The sequence below is a fragment of the Mastigoproctus giganteus genome, chromosome 3 (genome assembly GCF_048544385.1).
Source record: "Mastigoproctus giganteus isolate SK-2022 chromosome 3, ASM4854438v1, whole genome shotgun sequence".
Taxonomy (NCBI): domain Eukaryota; kingdom Metazoa; phylum Arthropoda; class Arachnida; order Uropygi; family Thelyphonidae; genus Mastigoproctus; species Mastigoproctus giganteus.
In genome coordinates this window covers 253,086,536-253,114,064 of record NC_143577.1, presented here as the reverse complement: position 1 = coordinate 253,114,064, position 27,529 = coordinate 253,086,536, and the positions used below count along the sequence as shown (strand labels likewise).

Here is a 27,529-nt window from a genome sequence, read left to right as displayed (position 1 = left end):
GGCGTAATCGAAGGGATTCGAACTCAGGGCTTCTTCCACCCGGTGTGGGGAGGGCAGTGATTATACATACCAACTGTGTTACCAACGAGGACTAGAATACATTGGAATTTATATGAATGAAGAGGGCAAATCCACCTGGAATCCCCCTGAACTATGGGACTGGCTCTGAGCCATCATCAAAAACTGGTAGCATATGCTGTTTTTTGTTGAAAAGAAGTGTAACTTGAACGCTCCAAAAGCACAGGAGAAAGTTTAATTAAACCACGTTTGAAAGTTCGAGGTCAAAGCGAAAGAGAATCGAAACAGGACTGGAATTCGTCACTGCAAGACGCAAAATTAATAATTTAAAGTTTGTGGTCATCTGCATAGAGTTGCCACTCAACATTAGCAGACTGATAAACAGTTGGCAGATCGTTAAGGTAAAAAATAAATAGCAGAGACCTAAGGGTAAACCTTGAGGGATACCTTGTGAAACAGCAAATGAAGCACCAATTGTAACATATACAGTAGTTCAGTTATAAAATTAGTAACTAAGATGGATGGCAGGATATCTTGGTATTCCCAAAAGAAAATGTCGTAGATGGTCTTCGTCCCCAGAATAAATTGGAATTATTTTTAAAATAGCCTCAAGTCCATTTTAGCATCTGAACCACGCTTTGGACACTGGGTCCAAGCATTGTAGCGTTTAGGGGTATAACAAACCACTGAAAGAAACTTCCCATCGGGAAGGAGGAAATTATATACGTTTTCACATTGTGGCCAACTTTATCGATCTCGGATGAAAGCTGCGCGTACTTTCTCCTTAAAGGTAGACAGAACGCCTGAAACAATAGCAGGGTAACTTATCGATAGGGCCCAATAAAAGGAAGTTTGCAACAAGTGTTTGTTGCTACTGTAAAAAGGAAGGGGCGAATTGGAATTTTATCTTTCGTTCTTCCATCACAGAAACTGTGTCTCAAATGACGCTTTTCACGTTATCTATGATTCTAGTCACCGTTGTTTCTTTTTCCCCGAGATAATGCAAAGAACCAATGGGGGGAGGAAGAGAAGAAAATGGGGGTTTCATAGACAGAGCACATTAGAGGACAGGTTCTTCCGCGAAAACTCCTCAGAAAAAACGGCAAGTTCATTTGCTTTATGTGTAGTCGTGATCAGGAGATTAAACTCTCAATAAGCAAAAGACGCTTGGAAACAAACGAGACCGAACGAAAGGGGGGAGGAGGGGAGAGGGGGTGGCAAAGACGGGAATAGAAAAAGCATGTACGTATGTAAAACACCGACGCTTTAGGGTGGCGCATTTTCGGAATTAAATTTTTAATAAACTGCTGCGGGAGCTACAAAGCACCCCCAACCTTAGCACACAGACAGACATATGGACGCTATTAGACAGGTACCCCATTCGACGAAACTGACAATTCTTTAACCTCGTTTGTTACGCATTTGCTTACGTGTTCGCGCGCGCATGGCGGAAAGATGAAATTGACGCCGCATTTGTGTGTTTGCTTAAAACATTAAGAGAAATGGATGTACAAATTACGCATTTCCATATTTTTTTTCTTCTTTCCCTTTTTGAGCCCAGCAAGTGTCTGAAGGGGGGAAGGTTTCTCTCCAATTTGTAGCTCGGCTGCTGCTGTTCGGAACGCCAGGGTTAAAATACAAATTAAATAAACAGCTTCTGCATGTTTTAAAGCGGAAAAACGATAAAGTGGTTAAGGTGGAAGAAAGGGGAACCGGTTGGATGGAAAAAGTTGGAAGGAAAAAGTCGCGTACACCGCACTGTCGGGAGGCGTCCGCTATTTATCATCTTTTGGAGGGGTACGAGTGCTAACTAACTCATTAAATGGGCACCAGACGGCCCAAGTTCGCTCTTCACCTGGGAATACTGCATCAGCGCGAGAGAAAAATAATTATTTTCGAAAACAAAACTCGAGCTACATCCTGCGCTGCCTCACGACAACTTGCCCGCAAACAGCAACAACCTTGAATGTATCGTTTGGTCTAAATGGTAATTAGAAATGCGAGGAGTTACGTCAGCATATTTCCGAACAGTGTACGGGTTATACGCACGAATGTACAGCTTTTGCATGCGATGAGAAGAGGGCTTAAAGAAAACACACTCACCACTTTGAAGTTGGGTCACTTTCCTTTCGGCCTCTTCCAGCTTTCGCGTGAGGACTGATTGCGATTCTTTTAGTTCCTGTTCTTTTTCTGTGAAGAGGCGTTGCAACTCTTTTTCCTTTTCTTTGGTCCTAGCCTAAAAGAAGAGAAAAAGCCTCGGGTTAAGAAATGCAACGTAAAAAATAAATAAACCATTATAACTTGGAAATGAAGCAATTGCATCTTAACAGGAAAGTCAGTATGACAGACATGTAAGAAATACGTAAATTTCGTACCAAATTGTCAATGCAATTTGACATGCTGCGGAACGTCAATAATCCAACCAATTCATTTTTCCTTTTTTTAAATATATATTTCATGTCAGAAACAGAGGCTTTACTTCTTGCTGTCTTCCTGTGGTTTCGACAGTTGACCCTTGATGAAAACGTTGAAATTATGGGATCTACAGCATTAAGTACATTTTATTTCTTATTTTATTTTTTCATGTACCTTCCGGGTTTAGAGTAGTTTCGATTTCCACTTTTCTTAGCTCTTTCTCTATCTCTTCCTCACTTTCTACCGTGCTCCTGAATTTTGATAAATTATTACATCTTTCAGCCTTTTCGCATATTAGTAGGTTCTAGTACTAGTGGCAGGTAGCAATGAGAAACAGATAGGTTCTGCTGATTATTATTTGGATTATTTGGTGCTAGCCCTTGAGAATGTACCATTCTTATATGATAATTAGCTGTAATAATTTTAGTAATATTTGGTATTTTATTATTATAATTTTTTAAGACTTCTATTTTGTTTATAGCTTAGGGCACTAATATCAGTCTGATATAATGTTTCATCGTTTATTCGATGATCAATCGGTTCTGTTAAGTTTAAATTTACTTTACATATTACAACCGTTCCACATGTTAGGTGTTCTTTTTGTTTTCCCAATTTCGTAAAAAAAAATTCGGAAAAAGCCCTCCTGGGCCTGTGCACATATCACCCCACGGTTCTTTACACTGCGGCAGGTGTACTGGTATCTCACTGTACTAAACCGTAAGGTATAAAGCGCCCCTAGGCCACATTCACTGATAGCGTTTTTGGGAAGAATGGGACGGCGTTGGGGCCCCCTAAATCTTGACGCACCTATGCCAGTTCGTACTCCGCCTTACCCTAGCCGGCCCTGCTACGACAACGTATAAAAATGGGGAAGTAGTCTAGTGCAGTCCAAGGCAGAAAATGCTAAACCTAGGCAGAGCAGGGATAATAAAGTATAAGGGGAGAGGAAAAGGAATAAAAGAATAGCAAGTAAAAGGATTAAAAGAACAGAAAAAAAATTAATGAAATTGAGAAAGTTAGAGAAAGTGAAAGAAACAGAGTGAAGATAATAGATAACTAATAATATATGCAAAATAAAATACATAAAAATTGATCAAATGAGGATGTTGTCACACAACTTACAAAACCGGTTCTCATCAGGTGCCAACGGCTGAAATTGCGAACGAAATAGCAACATAGTTTCTTCATTTCTGATGTAAACCACAAGACAATGGATAAAAAGCAAAAATGAAAAATTTATAATATAATTTAAAATGAGAATGAAAATTTTTTGTTACCAAATTAAAGGAAGATGTAAAATAAATAGTATTATAAGGAGGCTATTTTAGAAAGTGGCTTGTGGAATTTAAAGTTGGCACAACGAAGACGCAAAATTAAAACTATAATTAATAATAACTGTTATTTCTAGAGACATATAACATTTAGCCTAATACTAATCAAAGTAAGAGTATAATTTTACTTAGATTATCTCTAACTTTTATTTTTCCCTAATATTATTTTTTAATTTTTATTTTGCCATGGCATGTACTTTTATGTCAGAAACAGAGGACACTATATTGTCATCTTGTCGTGCAATTCTGGTGGTTGACACTTGAAGAAACTCCAGGATTATGCGATATAGGACAACGTAATTTTTTATATAAGTATATATTTATTTATGTTTTTTTAAACCTTTCTTCTCTTTTCACTGCAGCTATTTTTTTTTTCTCTTTCTTCTCTTTTCTCTGCAGCATTTACTTATTTACATATTATATATACTATTATGATAGCTGGGTGCTTTATGTCTATCAGTGTCCATAAATAATTTTCCCTTTTTTAATACTCCTTCTTCTCCTTTTCATTTAATCTTTATATATATATAAGCAAGGTGTCAAACAATTAGGAATAGTTAAGAAAAAAGAAATTTTTTAATATTGAGTACGATCGTTTCCACCCATGGGCTGTAATGAAACAGTGTCCATCTGGGTAACAATTGCTAGAACTTTCTGGTATATGAAGACTGGAATCTTGTACCACTCCTCCCTAAGGCTGCGGATAGTTCACTGATTGAACTACAACTTGTTTTCGCTCTCAACTGCTATTATTACAAAATATTCCAAAAATGCTCAAGTGTAATCGGATTACAGCTTGGCTGGAAATATGCCTCAAATCATTGCTGTACTGGCCATATTTTGTGACATAGAGCATTGCGATGTTTAAAAATGTGCCTCCTCACCAAAGATTTGCCGCAGTACAGGTAAAGCAAAACTATTCAGAATGTCAAAACAGAGACTCTTGGTTTCTTCGATAACAACCAGTGGAACAAGTCCAAACCATCATCATACCTGCTACTACCTAACTTCAACGACTGTATTGCACAATCTGAAGCAAACCATTCTTTGGGCATACGACATAGATGCATCCATCTGATACCTACGCTGTGTAGCATGATTCTTCTGCCACTGCTGTGCAACGTGCACACACACACTGAATGGCCACCTTATTAGGTACACCCAACTAATAGCGAGGAGGACTCCCATTAGACCTCAGAACAGCCTGGATTCGTCGTGCTGTGAGTTCGATAGGGTTTCAAAAGGGTGCTACATTGAATGCTCATCCATGTTGACTGAATTGTTTCCTACTGTTTTTGCAAATTGGATGGTTGCAGAACTCACTCTAAAGAGTTCGTTTCACCTTTTCACCTCATCCTACAGTTTTTCAATTGGACTGAGATCTGATCACTGGGGAAGGCCACGGAATAGCTGATTTCAATATATAATTCTACCCTTGTGACATAGCGAATTATCCTGTTGGATGAAGCCATTCGCAGATGCACTGCAGCCATGAAAGGATGAGCCATCGTACTCTTTCGTCTTGTCCATTCTCGCACTGAATGGCATACATACAGCATCCCTGAGTATCTGCCCACCTGCTTTATATCATATGGTACGCACACGTGATGCTATTACTGAAGGGGTGCTTAATTTCATGAAAACGGTAGTGAATCTATTATATTGGCCACTCAGAATATAAAACTTGGTGAATATTCTCTACACACAACAATGAGCATGCAAATCATTCCCTTCAAGTTATTTGTGTCAATACAAGGATGTGACATAGCTATAAGATCCGGAAACTTTTCACCAATTTAAGTTAACCACAAACACTTCAATTAAAAGTGATAGCATCTCCTCCAAATGCAAAAGTTACGCAATCATGCACAAGTGTACAATGGAACGCGATGACGTCTTTCTTTTGTGATTAGCTATCCGTACAGGATATTGATACATCTCATAAAGAAAATACAGTTCACGGTAAAAACCCACCAGACGGGTTCCGCCAAAAGAAATAATTTTTCACAGTTCAAACAAGCTGCTGACGAAGTCATCCGGACTACTTACAGCGTCCTCTATTGGCCATAATCGCACCATCGTTATATTCGTAATGATATTTTACACCCTCGCTATATCTTTCCACAGCACTCCCTATAAATCAAGACCAGGGAGATGCCAAAGGGAAAGTACTGCTATAATTTCAAATGGTTCTTAACAGGCCATAGACGTTTCAATCAATAATTCATGCCCCTTCCTCCCCACAGACGTGAGTTTTGTCTCTCACAAACAACGCTGAAAGAAGAGACATATAAAATTTTCAACGTCAATGGGGAATAGAGAGGCTATTAAGTTGTATAGTGTCGCCTGTGGAGACCTCTAACGGAATATATCGGAACGATAACAGGATGGTCCAAGTATCTGTTGTTTTGGAGTTTTAAGGAAATGGGATGCTCCAGGAAATATCTACGTTTCTTATTCCCAAATATTAGCTGGCCGTCGGGCACTACCACTACAGTAGTGCCACCTGTTTATTTTTATGTTTTCTCTATTTCACAAAAGTATATTCCAGCTGGGCTTTCTACTGATGGAGAAAAGGCCAAAAACACATTTGGACTAAAATTTTCATGACTAGAAGTCTTTTTTTTTTTTTTTTTTTTTCGGCCACTGACGAATGAACTTCGGGTGAATTCACACTGGGGGCATCTCATTTTTTTTCTTCTTTTATTTTTCTTTTTCCTTGTTGTGCAGAAAACGTTGAGGCTACATCGCAAACATGAAAGTGGGAGAGTCTTAAGTAATGTACAGCTGGGAGCGAATCGGCAGAGGAAATATGGTGCGCCAAAGACCCAACAAGTCAGTGCAGTTTAAACGAAATATTTACGACTTGTGCCGCGAAAAAGGCTCCCCCTTGTGAGCGAAAAATAAGGCTTTCAACCGCCGTCAACCTCTTGCGGTTGTTCAAATCTTATCATGTGTCAGAGTAAGTGACAGGTAAAAAGTTCTTTCCGCTGCGAGGCATTGCGGATGGTCTGAGATGAAAAATAAAACGGAAATGGATAAGTTGAGAAGCAAACAGCTGTTGTGATAGATCAATATCGACCATTTTAGGAATTAACATTGGAAATCTTGGAAAACATTGGGATTAGCATTGGAAATCTTGAAAACATTGGGATTAACATTGGAAATCTTGGAACATTGGGATTAACATTGGAAATCTTGGAAACATTGGAAATCTTCACTTTTTACGAGGTTAAAAAAAATTAAGAGGTTTCTGGTTTAAACTCAAAAGAAAGTCCGAAACCTGTATAAGGAATATCAACGAGGTTAACTATTTTGAAAATGAGAGAACTCTTGTGGCCCTGATCCTGCATATCACATTGTTGATTTCGTATTTTGAATCGTGACGTCATCCTTTGATTATTATGGTTTTATAGGGAGTGGTTTGGCTGGCGACCATCAAGTATCTAAAAGTACTTCCTGTTTTAAAAGCGAAAGTTGGTTGAGTAATGACTGCGCTTACTGGTCGAGTGAATAACGTAACCTTCATCCAAGTGTTGGATTATCAGTAGGGATAAGCCTTTCCCACCCTTTTCCAAGTCCAATTTTTCTCCTCTACCATGCAAAGATTATTGGAATTTATATCTAGCCAGCGAAATGTTTAACTCGGTTTCCTACCAGACTGAATGTGATCCGCTGTCTTGGTATTGTACTATGAACAACAGCTGGCCAATCCGTCTCATTTCTCGTCAGATTTCGAAGATATTAGGGAGTTAATAAGTTGTGAGGGGAAGAACACGAAGTGTGTCATCTGTCAAAAATAATTTATGAAATAATTAAAGCTGCACTTTCAGCAATAACAACAAACCAACTGTGTGGTATTATTCAGAGCAGTGAAAAAAAAAAAAAAAAAACCACCTGGGGGTAATTGTGCAGTCAGATATAAGTTCTCTGAGCAGTGTTGACAGGATGCCAGGAGAGCTCATGGAATTTTGTCAATGATATACAGGAACCTTGCTAGCAGGGATAAGGAGGTGATTATCCCTTAGTACAAGGTTAGGCCGCATCTTGAGTACTGTGTTCATGTCTGGAGGCATCACTTAGGAAGGATGTGGAACTGCTGAACCGGGTGCAGAGAAGAAGGTCGGTGAAGGGAACAAAAGGGTACTATTACCAAGACTTCAGTTCTCCCAACTGAAGCGTCTGGAGGCTGCGGGAAGATCTGATTTAGGTGTTTAAGGCTTGCACGGATTGAGTAAGCTAAATGTTGATGGCATTCCTCCTCTTGCTGAGATTACACACGACGGGACATAAATTCAAGTTGAGGAAGGATGGTTGCAGGATAGATGTACGGGTGGTTGATTGCTGGAAAAAACTTCCATCTGTTGTTGTGGAAGTGGTGGTTTGAATATATTCAAGGAAGAACTAGAGAAATTCTTGGACGGTATGGATGGGTGAAGTGTGTAGTTTTCTTCCCCCCTCCTTTAAAGAAGACATCAAGCGACATTATAATCTGACAATAATAAACAAGGTTAATTTATTTCTTTTTTTAAATTTTATATCTGACATTAATAAAATAGAAAAAGAAATAAAATTATTTATTAAAGTAGTTAATCACTGTTTTCTATGATATAGGTCCTGGTGAACACCATCATCAAGATGAAAAACCAGTTATCTGTTGAGAAATTTTCCGGGTCCGCTTTAAAAGACTCTGTTTTTTTGATATCCTTCGCTTCGTTTCCCCCATGATTTTCCTTGTCTTTGAAAATATCATGTAACTTCTGCAGTTTTACTGTCAAAATTTAGTCTCTGTGAACGAAATTACACAATCTTTTTCTTTTTTAAGATACCATCCAGTCGTACTTTGATCATCACACCTTGTATATCGTGTCCCTAACTTGGGGGTATCCTTTACGCCAAAATTACTGACTGGTTTGCTTTGCTTGTTGTTAAAAAACAAAGTTCCCTTTGCGTTTCAAAGATGGTTAAGTCTGCAAGCACATTATCAGATGCAATTTTTAATCTGTGTATCCAACATAATTCCCCATGCGAATATCAACCAGAGTGTGCGCCCCAGCTGACTGACAGTGAAAAATTGCGACAGGCACCCATGTGTACAGAAACATATTTGGCCGCTATTCAATGTAATTCTGTGTTTGTTAACCGAGAGTGTTCGTTTTGCCTGTCTTTCTTCCCCCCCCCATCAGAACTACTGTAGTGTACATAATGATGCTAATATTTGTAGGGGTGCACAAAACAGTAAGCCGCTGATCACACACAGCAGGTCTCTGTAGCGCAACTAATGGACACCACCACAGGCCTCTGCAATAAAAGGTTTCTAACCCTTCAAAACGAAATCATACACCCCCATCTGGGGAGGGCAAGCCACTGCAAAAGTAAACAAAGGTCTTTGCACGCTTCACCTTCTGAATTAAGTTGGGGGGAGGAAGGTTCAGTCCCCTCTAAGTCACAAAACCTCACAGTCATAAGTGAAGGGTGAATAATTAATACGAATGCGGTTGTCAACAGCGCCATCTGGCAGTTTTTTCATTTTCCGGGGGAAAAACTCGACCGGTCGAAATATGTATGTTAATGGAATCAAACTATCTGTCCTTGATGTCATAATGATTTTAACTATTGGCAGTGTAGCAGGTTTTCCAGGATGTCGAATATAGAAATCAAAGGCGAAACTATCTAACACACGGTGACTGTGCAATATGTCCCGACCTGCATCCTTGACGTCAACAGTTATCTGGCTGCATTTGCGGCCATAGATAACTCAAGTATTATCTACTATGACGACATTCTTTCATCAAGACCCCTGATATCGGGAAAAGTGAAAGAAAACTTGGCAGTAGTCACATGATTTCAGAACAGTATAACAGCTTCTCAACAACACGAATTGTTTAAGGTGTGTATTGAGTACATCTTATTTCTTTTTAAAATTACACACAAAACGAAAAAAAAATACACTTAGTATCCGAAATAATAAGAAAACAATATAGCTTAATTAATTTTTAATATTTTTGCCTCCTTTGACGTTTCTCCCGTGCATTTCCTTCTCACCCACGCTGAAGGAGGAAAGAAATTTGAACCAGTCCCAGATACCATTCCGATGCACATCTACATGTACACCTGCCAAACAGTAAGACGCCCATAAATCTCGAGGAAAAGTAAAGAAAACGCACTAATTGAAAGCCAGAGGCCACCATAGGATATGAGCTGCTATCAACTCGATCGCATATCCTGTTCATCTATGTCTTCAATCTAATGTCAGCCTTGTCCCATTCCCAGTTTTTCCTTGTAGACATCTGTCTGCCTACTCGCACCGGAAGGCTTTTGCCACAGGAAATGTAATTGTTAATTACGTCACAATGACACTCGATCGCGCATGCGAAATCGTTAGTAAAAATATGAAGGCCAGTTGGTAGTTAGGCTTAAGAAGAAAGGGAGATTTATTATTTTTAAAAGAAGCACTTAACTGGAGGATAACCTGTTCAGAATAGATCTGAACATGTACGTTTGGGTCAGAAGTCACATCTAATGACAAGTATTACTTCTATTAAATACACGGAAGTGAAATCTGTTCCGCCATTTTGAGTAAATATCAGGGTCTGTTAACCAGGAGTCGACACCGTGCTGCGAAAATAACGTTTTCCTCGTGAATGTCATCAGTGAAATATTCCTCATACCAGGATAGACTGAAAGCAGAAAAACATCCTTATAAAAGGGATAAATCAAATGAAAGTGGGCCAGACACATAGTAGGGGAACTTATATTTACATAAAATATTATTCAGGAGGCATTTAATACATATATCCCACTAGGTGCTCAAACCCGTTCATTCTGTCTGTACAAAAATTATGGTCGTTGCAACAGGATTTGTATAATCACATCCTTTATGGCATCATCAAAATTAAACTGTCTTAGCTTTCGTTTAGGTAATAGTCGCAAAGCGGCTGCGCAGTAAATATTTGAACACTTCCAATCAGAAGTTGTTGATTTTCAGTAGATTTACGTCATACAGGACTTCGGGTTATTGCGCATTGATCCTTACCGACTCTTTCACCAACAGTACAGTACATCGCTAGCCTCCCGACTTAAGGATTTAAAGAACTTATAAAGTGGAAAATTTATGGGGGTAAGATTTAATTTGGTTGATGAATCGGGGATGAAGTTACAAAATTTCAAAAATTGGTGGAATAATTGCAGACCCACCACAAATACCATATCACGTTACGCTGATTCTTTTGTGGAAAATATTTCCCCAGAAAACTGTCGACAACCACATTTATCCTTAGCTTACAATTGTAAAACTGTATTGGATTCGATGCGCACTTTGCTCTTCCATCCTGGAAGGTGAAAGTTATTTTTAAACTGGCATTTATAGTTGGGTAAAAATAGGCCAGTGAGTATGACCTAGTGAGAAGATCATGGATTCTGTGGTTAAGAATGCGAGTGGACAATGTCTCGGCAAGAATGGCCTCCTTAACAGATTCTAGCATGGGTTCGTGAAGGTGAAGTAATTTCCGACCAATGTGGTAAATTTCTATGATTAAGCCATTAAACAGTTGAATGAAAGAAACAATTTTGATATTATATACACTGAGTGATCACTGAATTATGACCACCCCCATGAAAACTGAATGCGACCCACTGACCATGTGAGGTACGAGAGTGCGCAGTTAGTCGACCTACGCAGCACAGATAAGGTGGCAGTGGTTCAGTAGGTAGTAAAATTCCGAGCGTGATGGGTAAAAGGAAGGATTTATCGGACTTTGATAAAGGACAGATTGTGGGTGCTCGACGAGCTGGTGCCTCGATTTCCCAAACGGCCGAACTGGTGGGGTGTTCGAGAGTCGCCGTAGTTAAAGTGTACCAGGACTGGCGTCAAAATGGTCAAACAACGACCCGACGGCAAAACTGCAAAAGTCAGCGAAATGTTGATGTTAGAGATGAGCGCCGGGTCCGACAACTCGTACAGGCGAACAGGCGCAGCACTGTTGAAGAGTTGACTACCCAATACAACATGGGCCAACCCGGAACAATATCTGGCATGACCATGTGTCGCACGCTCCCACGTATGGGCTATACCAACAGACGACCCCTACGGCATCCTCGTCTAACCAAGGATCATTGGCGTAAAAGACTCGCCTGGTGCAAAGAGCATGCAAGTTGGACATTAGAAGACTGGAAGAGGTGTGCTGGTCGGATGAGTCACGTTATTTACTCCACACCATGGATGGTCGTATACGGATTTGGCGTCAACAACATGAGGCTCTTCATCGATCATGAATGGCATCAAAAGTGCAGGCTGGTGGAGGCGGTTGTATGGTGTGGGGCATGTTTCACTGGCAGGAACTTGGAGCCCTGGCATGTGGAACAACGTATCAGTAGTCTCCGCTCTCGTCAACTGCTTGCTGATTGTGTACACCCCACTATGTTACATTTTTTCCCGAATGGCGATGGTGTCTTCCAAGATGACAATGCGCCGAGTCATCGCGCACTTGATGTACTGGAATGGTTTGAGGAACACAGTTCTGACTTCCAGCATATCGATTGGCCTCCGAACTCCACCGATATGGGACACTCTGGAAAGACATGTCAGGCGTCTGGATACACCAATCACCTCTATAGCTGACTGCATTACACAGCTTGGTTGGCCATACCTCCAGAACGCTTCCGACGTCTTGTTGAATCAATGCCACGTCGGATAGCTGCTGTACTGAGGGCAAAAGGAGGACCTACGAAGTATTAGGTAGATGGTCATAATTCAGTGATCACTCAGTGTATATTTAGACTTAAACCTTTTAATACCATCCCTCATGAAAGGCTGCTATATAAACTGAAACAAATTGGGACTTTAGTAAGATCGTAGGCTGGCTAAGAGACTGAGACAGAGGTTTGGTCATAAATGGTCAGTCTTCAGGGTGGACCAGTGTAGCAAGTTAAGTCCCTCAGGAATCGATGTTGGGTCCCCGCCTCTTTCTAGTTTACATAAGTGATATTGACGATGGTTCCCGAGGGAAGCTGTCAAAGTATAATTAACGATTCGAACCAGGCCGTGTTGTTTTAAAAACAATTTGGATAACAGAAAGCATGGAGTCACATATAAGCTAGGGGAAGGGGAACTAAAAGTGGTTCTCTACTAGAAAGATCTAGGGGTTACGATTCAGTCAAAGATGAAAATTTTCATGTTTGGCAACTAGCCATCTAAGGCGAGGGGGTCCGATTGAGGTGTATAAGGCGTTGAAGGGTTTGGAATAAAATGAATGAGGAAGGTATGTTAGGACAAGAACCAGGGAGAATAAATATAAAATTCCAGAGAACAACAGAATATTGGATCTCATGAAGTTGACGTTCATTAGAATAATTTGTCTCAAATGTGGTAGAGGCAGTTAGTGTGGCTAAGGTCAAATCGAAATTGGGTGGTTACCTTCTTTGAGAATGAGGGGTCGTTGCATTTCTGAAGTGAACCCAGGGAACTGTCAACGGAATTATGAATTCATTTCAATACTATTGAGTATAATTCTTTCAAAGATGCCAGAAGGACACTATTCAAATATTCACGATATCTTTGAGATATCATCCAAACTTGGATGGTGTAATTAGACAAGTAAGGAGAGTGTCAAGAATAAATTAGGAAAGAAATAGTAATTTGTTCGGTGTTTTTGAAAAATAAGGGGGAAGAAAAAGATGTCTTACCTGTATGTTGATTTCTAATTTGTCTTCGTACTCATGCACTTGTTCGCGGAGGTGCTTGATTGTCACTTCTGCAAAGAAAGAGCAAAGAACTCGATTAGAACAATAAAACAGTTAGCCGGGCGCAAAGCTCAAACACGTGCGGGTTGCTAAATGTATCCCCCACGCGGCAAGCAAAGTCGAGCAAATGTCTCGAGAGTTGCAGGGTGAAAGAAAAGCGCGAGCAAAATCAGAGCATAAATTTTTTGGCGCCTTTTGTGTGGCCCGACTGCGCTACGGCCAACACAGTAATCCTTTCAGTCATAAATTACCAGTGGCGTTCTTGCGGTGCGTTCGTTGCCGCAGGTGTGATACCACCTTACACACTATGAGGGAATGCGTAATGGATTGTTACCGATCGCCTCTCTCTCTCTTTTGTCTGTCCCTCTGGTTCTCGGCAGCCGCCCCTTTTCAATTCGCAGACGGTTGCAAAATAGGCTTACTGCATTAGGCCTAAAGACGTTTCTTTCGTATAACGAGCCACAATGGGTCGAAAGGTCACAAGGCAAAGAAAAAGGACCGCAGCACAAAGCTAAGCATGTATTCATGACCGAGCTATTTGGAACGGACTTGGACCACACTCGTTATACACAGCCGCGGATTGGGAAGCTGTGATGATTACTATAAAAGAGGCAACAGTTCGCTCTTTTCCTGTCGGTTACCACGACAACCGTGAAGATCTAAGCTCTTTACAAGGAAATATGTTCACGTGACCATATCTCCAATTACGAATTGATCCGTCCTCGGAAACACACAAATAGGGATCGCTTACACCCATTAGAAGTCATACTTGAGTACAATAATGCGACTTTTGTAAAATACATAAATCACATCATGATTCTTCATTGCTACCACAGCACGGAGGGAACTCAACAATCTGCATGGTTTCCCGGTCAATAACTAGGAACCAAAATCTGTTCTAGAAGCAGATGAGGCAGCCAGAGGTCCATAATGAGAGATAGACTGCCTTTAAATGTGACAGGTATAATTTACATGCACAGTCCAAATGGTACATCGCTTTTCTTTTCCTACTACACCTTTTGCACAAGTTCTTTTGATTCTATTCACCTGTTACGACCCCTAATTCGTAACAAAAGTGAGAAGGGTTTACATAAATAAAGCATATACAGTATACGCATATGGAACAACATAAACGTGAGTAATACAGTGTATATAAATTTTACTTTACATTGGTTCATAAGTCTGATCTGAAGACACAGCTATCGAAACCGGATTCCGGATCGGTCTTTATCGTCTCTTTGTGAGACGATAAAAACCAGAATACCCTCCCTCCCTCCTCGAAAAATAAGGAGCGATACCAGCACCTCTCAACAACACCAAGTCTGTCTGTATGTATGTATTTTGTGTAGAGCAGCACCTGGAACGTTAGTTCATCTCAGCCTCGTTTCACTTTTAAGACACAGGACTCTGCAGAAATGGCCAGAAATGAACTGGCTGTTTGGCTACCCGGAATCAGCAGGTCGGAAACGCGCTACCACCACGGGAAGGTAGACCAGGGGTTACCAGCCAGCAGCAGAAGACAGGGAAGCCAAGAGCCCAACAAAGTTCGAGCCAATGACTCCAGCCAAAAATAGTGAGAAAAAAAAAAATCTTTCACAACTATACAAAAATTAAATACTGGACACAAAATTAACAGACTTGGACCGTTATGTTAATATGTTAACCTCAACATATTGAGGTAAACAGATGATACTTTGAGGTTTCAAAGTAAACAATGCAAGTAATCTCGCTAACTTTTAAAAATTAACATAAATATCAAAAAAAAAAAATTAAAAGTTATATACAAGGTCAAAGAAAATAATTAAGGATAATAATCCCAAAAACAAACAAAAAAAAATCCCTAGACCAGTACCATTCAACCGACAAAACTTTACACAAGCATTTTAGCCCAGAAGCAGGCACAAACCTTATAAACAGCTTAGGTTAACTGTGACATCCGGTAAGTCCTGCATTCATCAATAACAAAGTCACAGTCAGTTAGCAGCCAGCCGAGCAATTTCAGGAGCACAGGAATTTTCATCGTTAAACTTGTAGTTGTAGTACACTTGTAGAGTTGCAAAAAAAAAACAAAAAAAAAACACACACACAACACAAGTCCAAAATTGTAGATCTTGTTGAGAAAATGGGCGTCATTGCAGTGAAGGTGAAGAGATTTGAGCTGAATTTGAAACATTCGCAGGTGCAGTCATTGCAGAAAGAATTGCAAGCCTTTTATTGAAGGCTGCCTTAGCAAAATCCTGAAGGGCGCGGTAACTGATGGCGTTTGATACAAAATTAGGTTCCAATCCTGATGAACAGTTGAGAATTGCATTCTGCAGAGTTACTCGAAATTCATTGTATGAGGGAAAAGAGTATAACGCGTGCTACCAATCTTCCACACCGCCACAGCGCCTCCGTAGCCAGGTGGGAAGGAGCAGCGGTGCGTAGCACACGCTTCTTGATTAGACCGGGGTTCGAGCCCGTCACCACCAAATACGGAAGATGCGGAAAGGTCAGGAAATGACCACCGCATCTCCCGGAGCAATATGGCCTTAGTTGCTAATGCTCCTAAAAACCAAATAACAAACAAACAAACAAACACCGCCACAATGAGAGTTCCGTAAGAGACAAGCAAAATTTAAACAGTTTCTTATTTAATGATCCATGTCCTGATAACAAATAGGAGGTAAACAAGTCAAGGCTAAACCAGACTGTAGATTTTTTATCCATAAGAGAATCAACTTCAGGAAAAAACTTACATGTTGCACTGCCCAGTATTGTGCCATCCCACCTACTCTGCCACAAATTGATCAACTCTTGCCAAATTCTTTGTCGTTCAGCTTTAACATCGACTTGAGTGTTAATAGAAATTCCAAAGATCTGGTGGTTCCAAAAAGTAGTGGGAATCTGACATTTCAAGCGATAACATAAGCCTCTGAAAATTACGTAGAGATCAAGCGATAACGTCCCAGCTAAAACCTGCAAAGCAGGTGTTGAAACCGTTCGACAAATCTTCAAAATACAAAGTAACATTGTACGCTGGATTGACACCAATTTTGACTGAAATTGTACAGTCCGTACCCTATGGAACCAATCGCCAGCAGCATAGGCAACCATAGGGAGAAAGAGAATTATAGTAGATTCTTAAAGATCTAGGAAGACCCCACTCAGTTCTAGAAACTCTGACAAGAGCGCCGGTGAAATTTTTGATCTTAATTCAGACTTATACACCAAGTCTGTAGCAATTGCTGAACGTTCAGTATTGATCGTACTTTTAAGGTCTGAAACCAGTCAAAATGGATTGAGAAATATTGATCCCTCTCGACGCGAAATTTGGAAAAGGGTGTCGGAGAACAGAAGCAAACGACAAGCTGATCATGTACAACCCAAGTGAAATTCATTTGGGGGGGGGGGGCTTTATGGTGTGACAAGAAGATCCAGAAGGGGCACTGCGTGCACCTTCTGGATCTTCTTGTCACACCATCAAGCAAATCAAATGACAAGGAATGATTCCTCAACTCTTCTTAACTCTTATTTCAACAGGTTATGAATCTCAAGTGGAGTGTTTCCTAACAACACGTGAAACTTCATATGCTGAATGAACATAGAAAATCAGAACACCATACCTATGAAGCTCGCTAACACTTTTTGACAATCCATAACAGAGGGTTGAACGAACACATGCTTTCACAACGGATACTCGAAACAAGCGCCACTAATGATTGTGGTGGCATTTTCCACAAAGTGGAAATACTTTTAAGGTCTGAAACCAGTCAAAATGGATTGAGAAATATTGATCCCTCTCGACGCGAAATTTGGAAAAGGGTGTCGGAGAACAGAAGCAAACGACAAGCTGATCATGTACAACCCAAGTGAAATTCATTTGGGGGGGGGCATTGTGGTGGCATTTTCCACAAAGTGGAAAATGCCACCACAATGCATCCCGTTAAAGATAGGTGAAAAGGAAAATAAAGTGAAGCCATCAATGGTCCTCTCTCTTAGAATCTACTACTCCAAAGACGCCTGGCTGTGAGCACTAGGACAGTCAAGATTGAAGAGATACCACGTGCAACAACCGGTGAAGGACTGCCTCATTTCTCTATATTTTGTACATTTCTCTCATGGTTTTGTAATTTATAGCACTTTTGAGAAAATAATATCCTATAATTCTTTCAATTATGTAAAATAATAAACGCTGTAAGTTCTGTACCTTTCGGGTTAAGCATACATGTGCCCCATGTAACCGCCAGACACATGTCCCTGTCTTAACCTCTGTATGTAACTATCACCCCCCTAGCTTCCTGCTGTCCAGGGGGTGGCTCTTCGGCAGAGCAATAAACAGATTTAATAATAAATAAATAAATAAATAATAACGGGAGTTCACTCGGGAGCTTCTCACAGGAAACTTGTGAATTCCCTCACGTGGCTAGTAAGGATACCACATATACTGATTCGATCTTTTTCTTTGAGCAACTGCTCCGAGAGGTTCCTTTCTGGTCTCAAACATGCTTTTTGTGTAAGTCATCGAATTTCATAAAGTAATATTTCTCCGGGATTAGTTTCATGTTCTGCAATATGTAAGATGACTGATGTTGAGCTACAATTGTGACAATATGAGATTTGCTATGGTTGTGTGGCTCTTAATATCATCTGTAAATGAAGGAGACACAAAAATTCACCAAACCAAAATGTTGTATACAAGGTTCGGAATCAGTGAAGTTTCGGGACCTGTGGAAACGCAACCGGTGGGTCACTTTTCCTGAGAGGAAACTTAACTGAAAGATTTAACGCAAGGGTAAAAGCAAATAAAAGAGAAAACAGAGACTTTGGGAGAGTTGTTGTTGTAGGGTTTTAGGAGCATCAGCAACATATTTCTCCGTGTATATTGAGAAATATGTAAATTGATGTGTTGACACTTGCATGGTCGATTTTCTGTTTGCTGGACGAAAAACCTGGGTTTCCAGGAGAAAAAAACCATGCCATCCTCGCCTGAGACCGACTAACACAGCCAAGTTGTGAAAAAGACCCATAAAAATTCCTCACGTCGTCGACGGGACTCGAACTCAGGTCTTTTCCACGCGGTGTGGGGAAAACAGCGATCCTACCAACTGTGCTACCAAGAGAGCACTGGGAGAGCTGGCATTTTTCAAAGAGATGGGACCTCCCCCCCAATATGAAATAGTGTTCTATATGGTTAATTATCATGAACAGAGATCGGTTATGGAGATAGCCGGATTGGTAGAGGTAGTATTTCTGAACTTAAGACTTCATGATTGTAGATCCTCTTGTATTACCATTGCCATGATAAATGCCATGTTCTTTTTATTAAAAGTATGGCTTAAAATAGGTGCCGTGTTTTGATTGTTGATGTTACAAGATATTTTTGTAACTTAATTACCTGACTTTAATAAGCATCAGCGGTGTACAGCATGACAAATGCGAACCAAAGAGCATAGAAACCCCATTACACAGGACCAAGCATTCAAAATCCCCTTTTATGTAAATATTTGGTTACATTTCTTCACCCACCAATTTCTTGTGTCCACCCTGACTGCTATACTTCCGTCCTAACAAAATTCACAGAAATCATATTTGCGGGATTTAGTGAACTGAGAAAACATATGATCATGTCACGTGGCAAATCTGGAATAGTATTCTTAGGGAAGTCTCTCCTGCATTAGGCATACAAACAGAGGAATTACATCTGGTCTGCTATTGTGTACTTTAATGTGATATAGGGATTTACAATTGAAACCGGTTGACGTTGATTCGGACTGCTCTGACGTCATTTAAGCACACAGACTGGTCGTGAGCAAACAGACACACTTGCATGTGGCAAGAATGGTGTTTGCACTCATTCCAAGCAGCTAACACATTGTATCCATTGCCCAATGGCTCCGTTAGTAGCGAGCAACCCATTCAACATCAAGCAGACATCCATAAATAACCCACTGCTATCTAAGAAACCTTTAGTGGAGGAACTGTCTCGGTCCAATATAAACTCAACGAACACCAGCCGGTTCTTTGCTGGACACGTCAGGATAGAAGAATCACTGGGCTGCAGTTCAACATACGAGGTTCGATCAATAAACAAAGTGAGTGCATTTATTCTGGAAATAAAAACAGCCGATAGAACCTGCAAATTGGGAAAGAATCCGCATCCAAAGCTGATGGCTTTCTTTGATTGTGAAGAAGAGTAAATGTACCAAATTTTTGATGGATGAATAGAAAGTCATGAATAAAAGACGCTCTAGTTTAAATCTTCATATTTAATTAATTAACTTATAGTAATGAAATTAATGTCATGGAGTTGGAAGTTTAATACTGGTCAGCGGTATCTTTTAGAAGAAAAACACACCCATAAAGCTAGGTATGGGAATTCATTTGACATGTTGTGAGCAGTATGCGTTTGATGTGAAAAAGTTTTATAGAAATGGTAATTTTATTAAGATGCACAACGTCCTCCAAGAAGACCTACAATTTACAGGATGATTAGAAGCAAACAGATTTTTGAGAGAAGTTTGCGCAATGTACGACACTGAAAAGGGAGATGACTTTATTCCAAATCGTGACCAAACGCTCAAGATGGTAGGCAAGAGAGATTTTTCTCATACGATGGAGCAAGGCAATATATGACAAAAGCGGTCTTGATTTCCTTAGCAAATATGATCACAACCGAACAATCTCAAATCGATATCCTGCTCGCTTCGGAGTTGGATATTTCTGGCCACTTTACTGACTAGATTTTAATCCACATGATTTTTGTTATAACACTTTTTTAAGGATAATGTGTACAGGAATAATTCCTATTCGGTTGAAGAACTAAAATCATAGCAGCTTTGGTTAAAAGATTGTCGCATGTATAAAATCTTCGTGGATTCATGGGTACTGCAAATTCATATTTGAATATCTATTTGAAATAAGGCAAACAATAATAAATATGGCGCCTATTGCAGAGATTTCCAAGAGTGTCTGGTGCCTAAATGTGCATACACTAGTAAAAACAAAACTTGAAGGACGGGAGAGTGGAAAAATAGCTTCCATCAGTGCGTAAATAAAACTAGTTTTCTTATATGAATTAGAGTCCTTTTATTTACTGATATCAGACCTCAATAAAACTTCCGTAATGGATCTCAGTTCGGTTAGGACAGTATACTCTACTGTTATCGAGGTCCATTTAGCAATGACTTGCAAAGCGGAAATGATAAAGAACCGTGAACGGAGTGGATCGGAGAATTCAACACACAGCATCGCATCTTTCATCAGAGGACTCAGCGGACACATGAACAATGAGAGTGTTGAAACAGATTCTGATAAAAAAAAAAAAAAAACCCCTTAATGTTTTGTTTTGCAAGAATTAAGATGCTATTCCCTGATTAGTGTATGTATGCGTCCAGAAAAATAGCTCAATCTTTAATTTTTAAATTGGTATGGTATTCTAGACGGTTCTGAAAAGAATCCACCATCCAAAAGATGGAAAGAAATATTTAATTACCTGCTTAAAACAGACCGGACATTGGAAATTAAAATACTAAATATTAAAACACCATAATCGCATTAGTTACTGCAGCGAATGCCTGGGATGTCAGCTTCCTGGACCCAAAGGACAGCGCAAAGGTTACCACCCCTACTATTCCACACCAAGCAGAAAATGTCAACAGCGAGACCAAGAAAATTTCGAGGGTGATGAAGAGTCACTGATACTAAAAAAAAAAAAAAGAAAAAAGTTAACCTTTAAAAAGTCGATAGCTAAAATTTCTCGAATGTCTGACTAGTGGAAAAAGAATTCGAAAAACTGCAACAAAAGGAATGAATAAATCAATCATCTACTTGGCATGAGCAACTGGTAATATTATCGACTAAGGTGATGAATTCAATCGATAGTGATCATTACAGGTGATGGAAGTGTTACCTAACAAAAGGCAGATTATTTTCGAAAGGGAACTGCCTTTTATGCATTGTGAAATGCTGGGACAACTCGTTGTGCGGATGCAATTATGGAGAGACTGTTTTCTCCTGGTGTAGACTTTGCAAGAACTCGTATTATTATTTTCTTACACTTTTAAAGGCTAGAATATTTTCTGACCTTACTTGATCTAAGTGTATAAAGTTAATATAAAAATTCCTAGTGGCTAATTTTCTCCTAAAATGTGGGTTTATTGACAAATAAGCGCGCAATAAACAATCGAAAGGATTTTTCTGAAAATATGGGCTATCGCATCCCCCTTCTATATTGGTTAATTCTCATTAGAGATGCTCTACTCTTACTTTGTGCGCTGTGAAAAGGGGTGGGATGGAACTGGGCCAGGCACAAAGGTCCAGTTTCATTCCTCCCCACAACATTAAAACTACTCGGTAGCGCCCGCGCATACACACACACACAGACTGAGAAGGAGAAAGGAACATCAAAACAAAAAAAAAAAAAAAAAAAAGAGAGAAAGAGAAAGCAGTCCAACCCCATATCCGTGCCGAAATGGCACACCATTACAGGCTTCCTGCCAATTAGGCAGCTACAAAAATGCTGACAGATTTATAGGTATTGCTGTAGTAATGGGGAAATCGACTGTGCTCGTTTGGATGGCCGCATGTGGCCGAAATGGGCGCCTCCAATCAGCCTATTGGTTACTCTGCAGATAAAAGATGTGGCTGAGCAAACCATCCAGAAAGGAGCCGAGGGACGCAAGAAGAGGGGCAGAAGGGGATGGCAAACCGAAAGGGGAGGATATGTGGGAAATCAGGAGCATGTACACTATAAAAAGTCTCTCCCCGTTTCCCACAAAACAGTTGGGTCAAAATCTCCGATAGTAAAGAGAAATTTGAAACACGGTGGAAGAGGGGCGAAAGAAGTTAAAAAAAAAAAAATGGGGGGACAAGAAAAGGCGAGATCTAGAGCACGCTGGGGGGCCACGGGGGAACGGAAGTGAGAAGAATGATAATCTTTTCCCCAGGTCATTTCATCGAGGGGTGATACATGGGCCTATTACCGGTGCCATTTTACCGATTATTGATCTTCACGGCCAAGTAGGCTTAGCGTGCACTACATATCTCATTATGACACACAGGTATAAATCAGAGGCCTGTGGCCCGTGTCACCCCCCTCCTCCCGAGCCCCAGCAGTAATTCCCGGCAACAGTAAACACAATAAATCAATGAGCTATAGCACTTCGTTGCCAGTAAAGATCTAAGGCTCCATAAGTTCTATTGCCCTGCTAGTATAGGAACGAGGAGAGAGAGAGAGAGAGCGAGCGAGAGATGGGGGGAAAAAAAGACAAACTTAACTGCAGAATTAACGGCGGTAGAAGCTTCGCAAATGAAAGGCTAACGACCCACGCCACGTGATGTCACGAATACCAGATGTCATTTTGTGTCACCCGATTGATGTCGTCACTTCCTGACATGCGCATTGAGTCACCACAGATCGCGACATTAAAAAAAAATTGTTTGTGCAGGACACGATGTAACAAGCAAGAAGGGAGAAAGCATACTTATGGCTCCAACCCCCCTTTCTTTCTTCCCCATTCTAAACACCACTAGCGAACCCCACTGCGTCAAATTAATGCAGATGGATGAATGGGTTAATGTGAGCCAGTTGATGGAACAGTACTCTAAAGTTAAGAAACTTGAAGGGTGGGTTAATTAGAAAGGTCTGTTAGGATACTTTCGACAGTTCCTGGGCTCCATTAAAATTTATTTAAAACCCAGCCTATTTTAAAAGAAGAAGAAATAAATAAATAACTACGTGACACTTTGGACGCTATTGGAAAGCCACAAGAATAGACCAAATAGAGAAAGTGGTTTATGGAAGAACGCCAGTCTTTGGTACTGTCACTTCAGGTATTCGTTTTATAAGCGAGGGCGAATACACCGTAATTAAATCCCCACGTTAGCAACGAAAAAAGAATCGGCTGCATGATATATGAGAGTTGTGCGGCTTCCATTTGTTAACTTGGCTTATGGTGCATAACCATCCAATTCATCTCCTTCCCTCCCGCTTCCAGCGAGCGAAGAAAGTAATCGCTCTGCCATTTGATAGAAACCTGTAACCCAACTGTGAATTAATCTCGCTACAAAATCCTCAGTCGCTTTTTTTTTATTACTTTTTTCCATCCTTTTTGGCCCGAAAATGTTGATTTTCTCACTAACCCCCAAAAGAATGAACAAAAGTCTTTTCGCATTGTTTGTCATTTTATTTCCATTTTTCTCGAGCGTCAACCGGCTCTTCAAGTGTGGCTCTCGAGAGGGAATGCTCCGCCAAACACCGAGACATATCATCCATGTTTCGCTGACAACGTTAAAATTTTAATCACACTCTGGCCCGGACTGTAACGAAAATAATTATCATTCAGAATTGAAAATCCTAACGAGAAGGAGTCTTGCTTGTATTAATTCGCGGTTTCGAGCAAAAATAAACAAATGTCGCGATACATATTAAGAATAAGTATTGGCTAACCTCGTACCCGCTCCAACAGCTAGCTCAGGGGACTGGCTGGATGGAAGAAGTCACGAAATTTCAATTTGTCGTCGTGTTAATATTTTATTGCAGTCAATAAGTGAAGAAAAGCAGAGGGAGAGAGAGAAGTGTTCGGATTACGAGAAGATGCTGGAGAAAGGGGACATTTGCAGATTGGTTACGTTGGTATAAACAGAGAATTACCTCCTGAGATTGCAACGATCCACTCTTAGATACTTAAAAAAAAAAAATTGTTTTGTCCCACAGCCCGGCGAACAAGAAGCACAGACTCAGTCTTTTTCGCTTCCCTGTGGTTAAAGTCCAAAGAATATTGGTGTATTGGGCTCTTTAAAAACTTATTGAAAGAATTTCAATAAGTTTTTAAGGAATTCCTTTTGTCATTGTTGATGTATCCAAAAGTGTACTGACAATTTATTAAAAAGGGGATCCATCGGGAAGAATTTCAGCTATGGGTCATCCCCGGTTACCTTTTATCAAACTGATTTTCATCGAGGGAACTCAATTGGAAAGAACAGCACAATCAACGTGCAACCTCATAAGTAAGGCCATTTTTGTAGATATGTACCAGTGATATGATAAATATGTACCAGTTTATTAGTCATTCATCAAAGAAATTACACCGTCAAGGAAGAGTGGCCCGCCGTGGACAGCATATGGCCAGATGGGCTTACATCGAAATTAATATAACAAAAATAAATAATATTGGATTACAAGCACTCAAAGACTTATGTACATCAAGTGTTCAGTTTTCATATTACGTGTGCATGGATCTATAAATTTCAGTATCGTACAAGATGGGCTGGGGAGGATGAGGTATTCTTCATCATGATTCGACAATCACCAACATTCCACAGGTTTCCACTTTCCTATAAATATGTGCGCCGTTTGCAGCTGTTTCTTCTAAGCGACACCAGATGGCAACAGCAGCCTGAAAAATTAGCGTTCACCAGGAATCAGTGTAAGAGGGATGACGCAAAACATTCGCACACAGCAGTACGCCACGCGTTACTCCCCTACAAACTCCCTCCCTCCCCAAACACACACACCGGAAACAAGAAGGCCCAAAAAGAACACTGGACATACCTGAAAATCCGTCCACGTATTACATTTTAATCGAGATTTCCCAGAAGGTGACGGTAGAGGGCACTGATTAATGAAAGTGAACTTTTCAACGCACGAGGATTGCTACTTCTGAGAAAAAAGCAAACTTCCGTGACACGATTGGCCATTGTCAAAAGGCGGTCTGCGGATTATTTCCGTTACTCTGTTTATCCGGCCAATAGCGATAAAAAAAAAAAAAAAAAGAAGTGCGGAGAGGGTCAATCAAGCGAGTCGGAAAGACAGATGAAGGTCACACGGACTGCCATCGCACACTAATAATTAGATCCAGTATCCGGCTTTTTATGGTGTTTTTATCAATAATTTATGGATGAACGCTTGGAGACGCTATAGGGAGGCATTAATATTTCATAACGTAACCCTATCGCCGTGGGACGCCCAGCGGACGTTCCAACAATCTCGCACCACCCCCTACCGAGAAGAAGAATTTCACTAACTCCGCCCTTGAGCAGAGAGTGGCAAGGTAAGGGCCTTATCGCACACCGATCCGAGCCATCACACACAAATACCTCCATTATTGTTTATTCTGTGACCGATTGTTCCTAATAGTGGGCCAAGGCTACGACCCGGCTCGGTTAATTAATGAACGTCCCCCTCCTCATAAATTTCTCCTACAGACAAGTCTAATTTACGGTATACCCTCCATCCAGGGTGACTTCATTTCAGTGACAACACTTGGCAAACCTGTGCGTGCAGTCACATGCACGCTATGGAACGTGTTGGCCGAGGCAGCCGGATGGAGAGAAGTCCGAGGGGGTCAGACTGCGTAAACACACACACACACAGCAGCAGCACAGACTTGAAGATAAATTATTGGTCTTTAACTGTTCACTTCTTCTGTCAATACAAAGCACAGCTTCACAGACGTATTTGTCCTCTCTCAGATGTGGTGCCACATCTTCAGTTCAATAACAAGTGCTCCATTCTGTCGCTGTAGTCGTGGCATTCCTTATCTGGCTAGCGTTACTGGGACAACTCGGTTTCTTCTGCTTCATTATCCTCGAGTGCTTTTGCAAGAGATCTCTTGCTCGAGTTCTTCCACCACATTCCCAATTTCTTCTTGAGTGACAAATAGTGAGCTTACAAATAAATACACGTTGGGACCTTCATGGGTGATTTTTCTAATTCAAAGTTTGAGAATATTTATGTTCCATTATTGGTCAACAGGACAACAGCCAAATTTAAATCCGGTGGCCAAAATAATTAGGGGGATCCTAGCATGCTACTTTATTGCAAAACGATGTATCACAAGCAAAGTATTGTGGTCATTGAAATACGTCTTCCTGGGGCGAACCAAACAGGCTAACCCATTCAATACCCTCACCTTCAGATATATTGTTGACTAGCTGCCCTACAGGTGAGTGCTGCTGTCCATCAGAACGAATTATTCGCTTATAGCACCAAAATAGGGATAAGCCATGGATTACAGGATCTCATCTCTAAACCCGTGTGCTGTCAGGGTCCCGTTCCTGATGATGTATGAGTTTGTACGACCACAGAGACTAATGCCCCATAAGAGCAATCCACCTCCACTAAAATAATTGTGTTCCTTTACATACAGAGGGTTGTTTCGAGTTCCTCCTTCACGCCACACTCTGATACGACGAGAATCTGACTGCTAATTGTAATATGTGAAGAGCACATAGTGCCATTCCTTGTCAGTCCAGTTACGAGGAATGCCCAAATTCTTGGCTGGATGTCGGGTACTCAATGGAATACTCACCATACGTGTTGTGCATAAGATTTAAGATGGTTTGAGTTGACGCCCAAAAAATAACATAATTCAGCTTTTCTTAAAACTATTTCCTATAGAACGAGGGTCTCAAATGGGTCGGTTCATTTTCTCGAAGACTCTCGTGTCACTTGAACTGGTACTTCGAATTTCCGCTGACAACTTTCTTGTGGAATTTAAGGCGTATGCGCAATATGGTCTTATAAACGAGGTCGGTGTCATTGTATTCATTCTGTTTCAGTGAACGTGTGCTCATTGCATACACCCTTTTAACAAAATGGGACTGACCTGATTAAAAATCTCGAATTTAAAGAGAGATCCAAAGGATACCAATAATCTAAACAGTATATTTAGACGAATATTAACAACTTGCTCTTTGTATACGTGGGATGAATTAACTAAGAGAATCAACATCTTAGAAAGTGATGGAAGAGGACGAATTAGGTATGCTTTCTTACTATTTCAACAGATGTATTTATTAATATTTTGCCGGAAGTATCCATTGACACTGAGGTCTCAGAGTCGTTCCACCTACTTTTTTGAGTTTAAAATTTTTACATAATAATGATTATTATTGGAGGGTTTTTTGCAGATTCTAGGGTTCCCCCCCCCCCCATTCGCCACTGTGTCATCTTGTGGTGAGGAAAGTTCCATGGCCGGCCTTTGTGTGTAGTGTTGGTATTTGTGAAAGTGCGATGCTTGTTAATAATAATAACGGCGAGG

The 27,529-nt window shown here is 40.5% G+C and overlaps 1 protein-coding gene across 4 annotated transcripts in view; it reads right to left on the bottom strand.

The window, feature by feature from the left end:
• LOC150089039 (homeobox protein cut-like 1) overlaps positions 1–27,529 on the bottom strand; it is a 537,440-nt gene that overhangs the window by 51,929 nt on the left and 457,982 nt on the right. For all 4 annotated transcript variants that reach the window (XM_090369790.1, XM_090369791.1, XM_090369794.1 and 1 more), the window contains 2 exons: positions 13,449–13,516; positions 2,122–2,254 (listed from right to left, as the gene is read on the bottom strand). In XM_090369790.1, the coding sequence (XP_090225916.1) occupies positions 2,122–2,254; positions 13,449–13,516 (201 nt within the window). The remainder of the gene's footprint in view (positions 1–2,121; positions 2,255–13,448; positions 13,517–27,529) is intronic.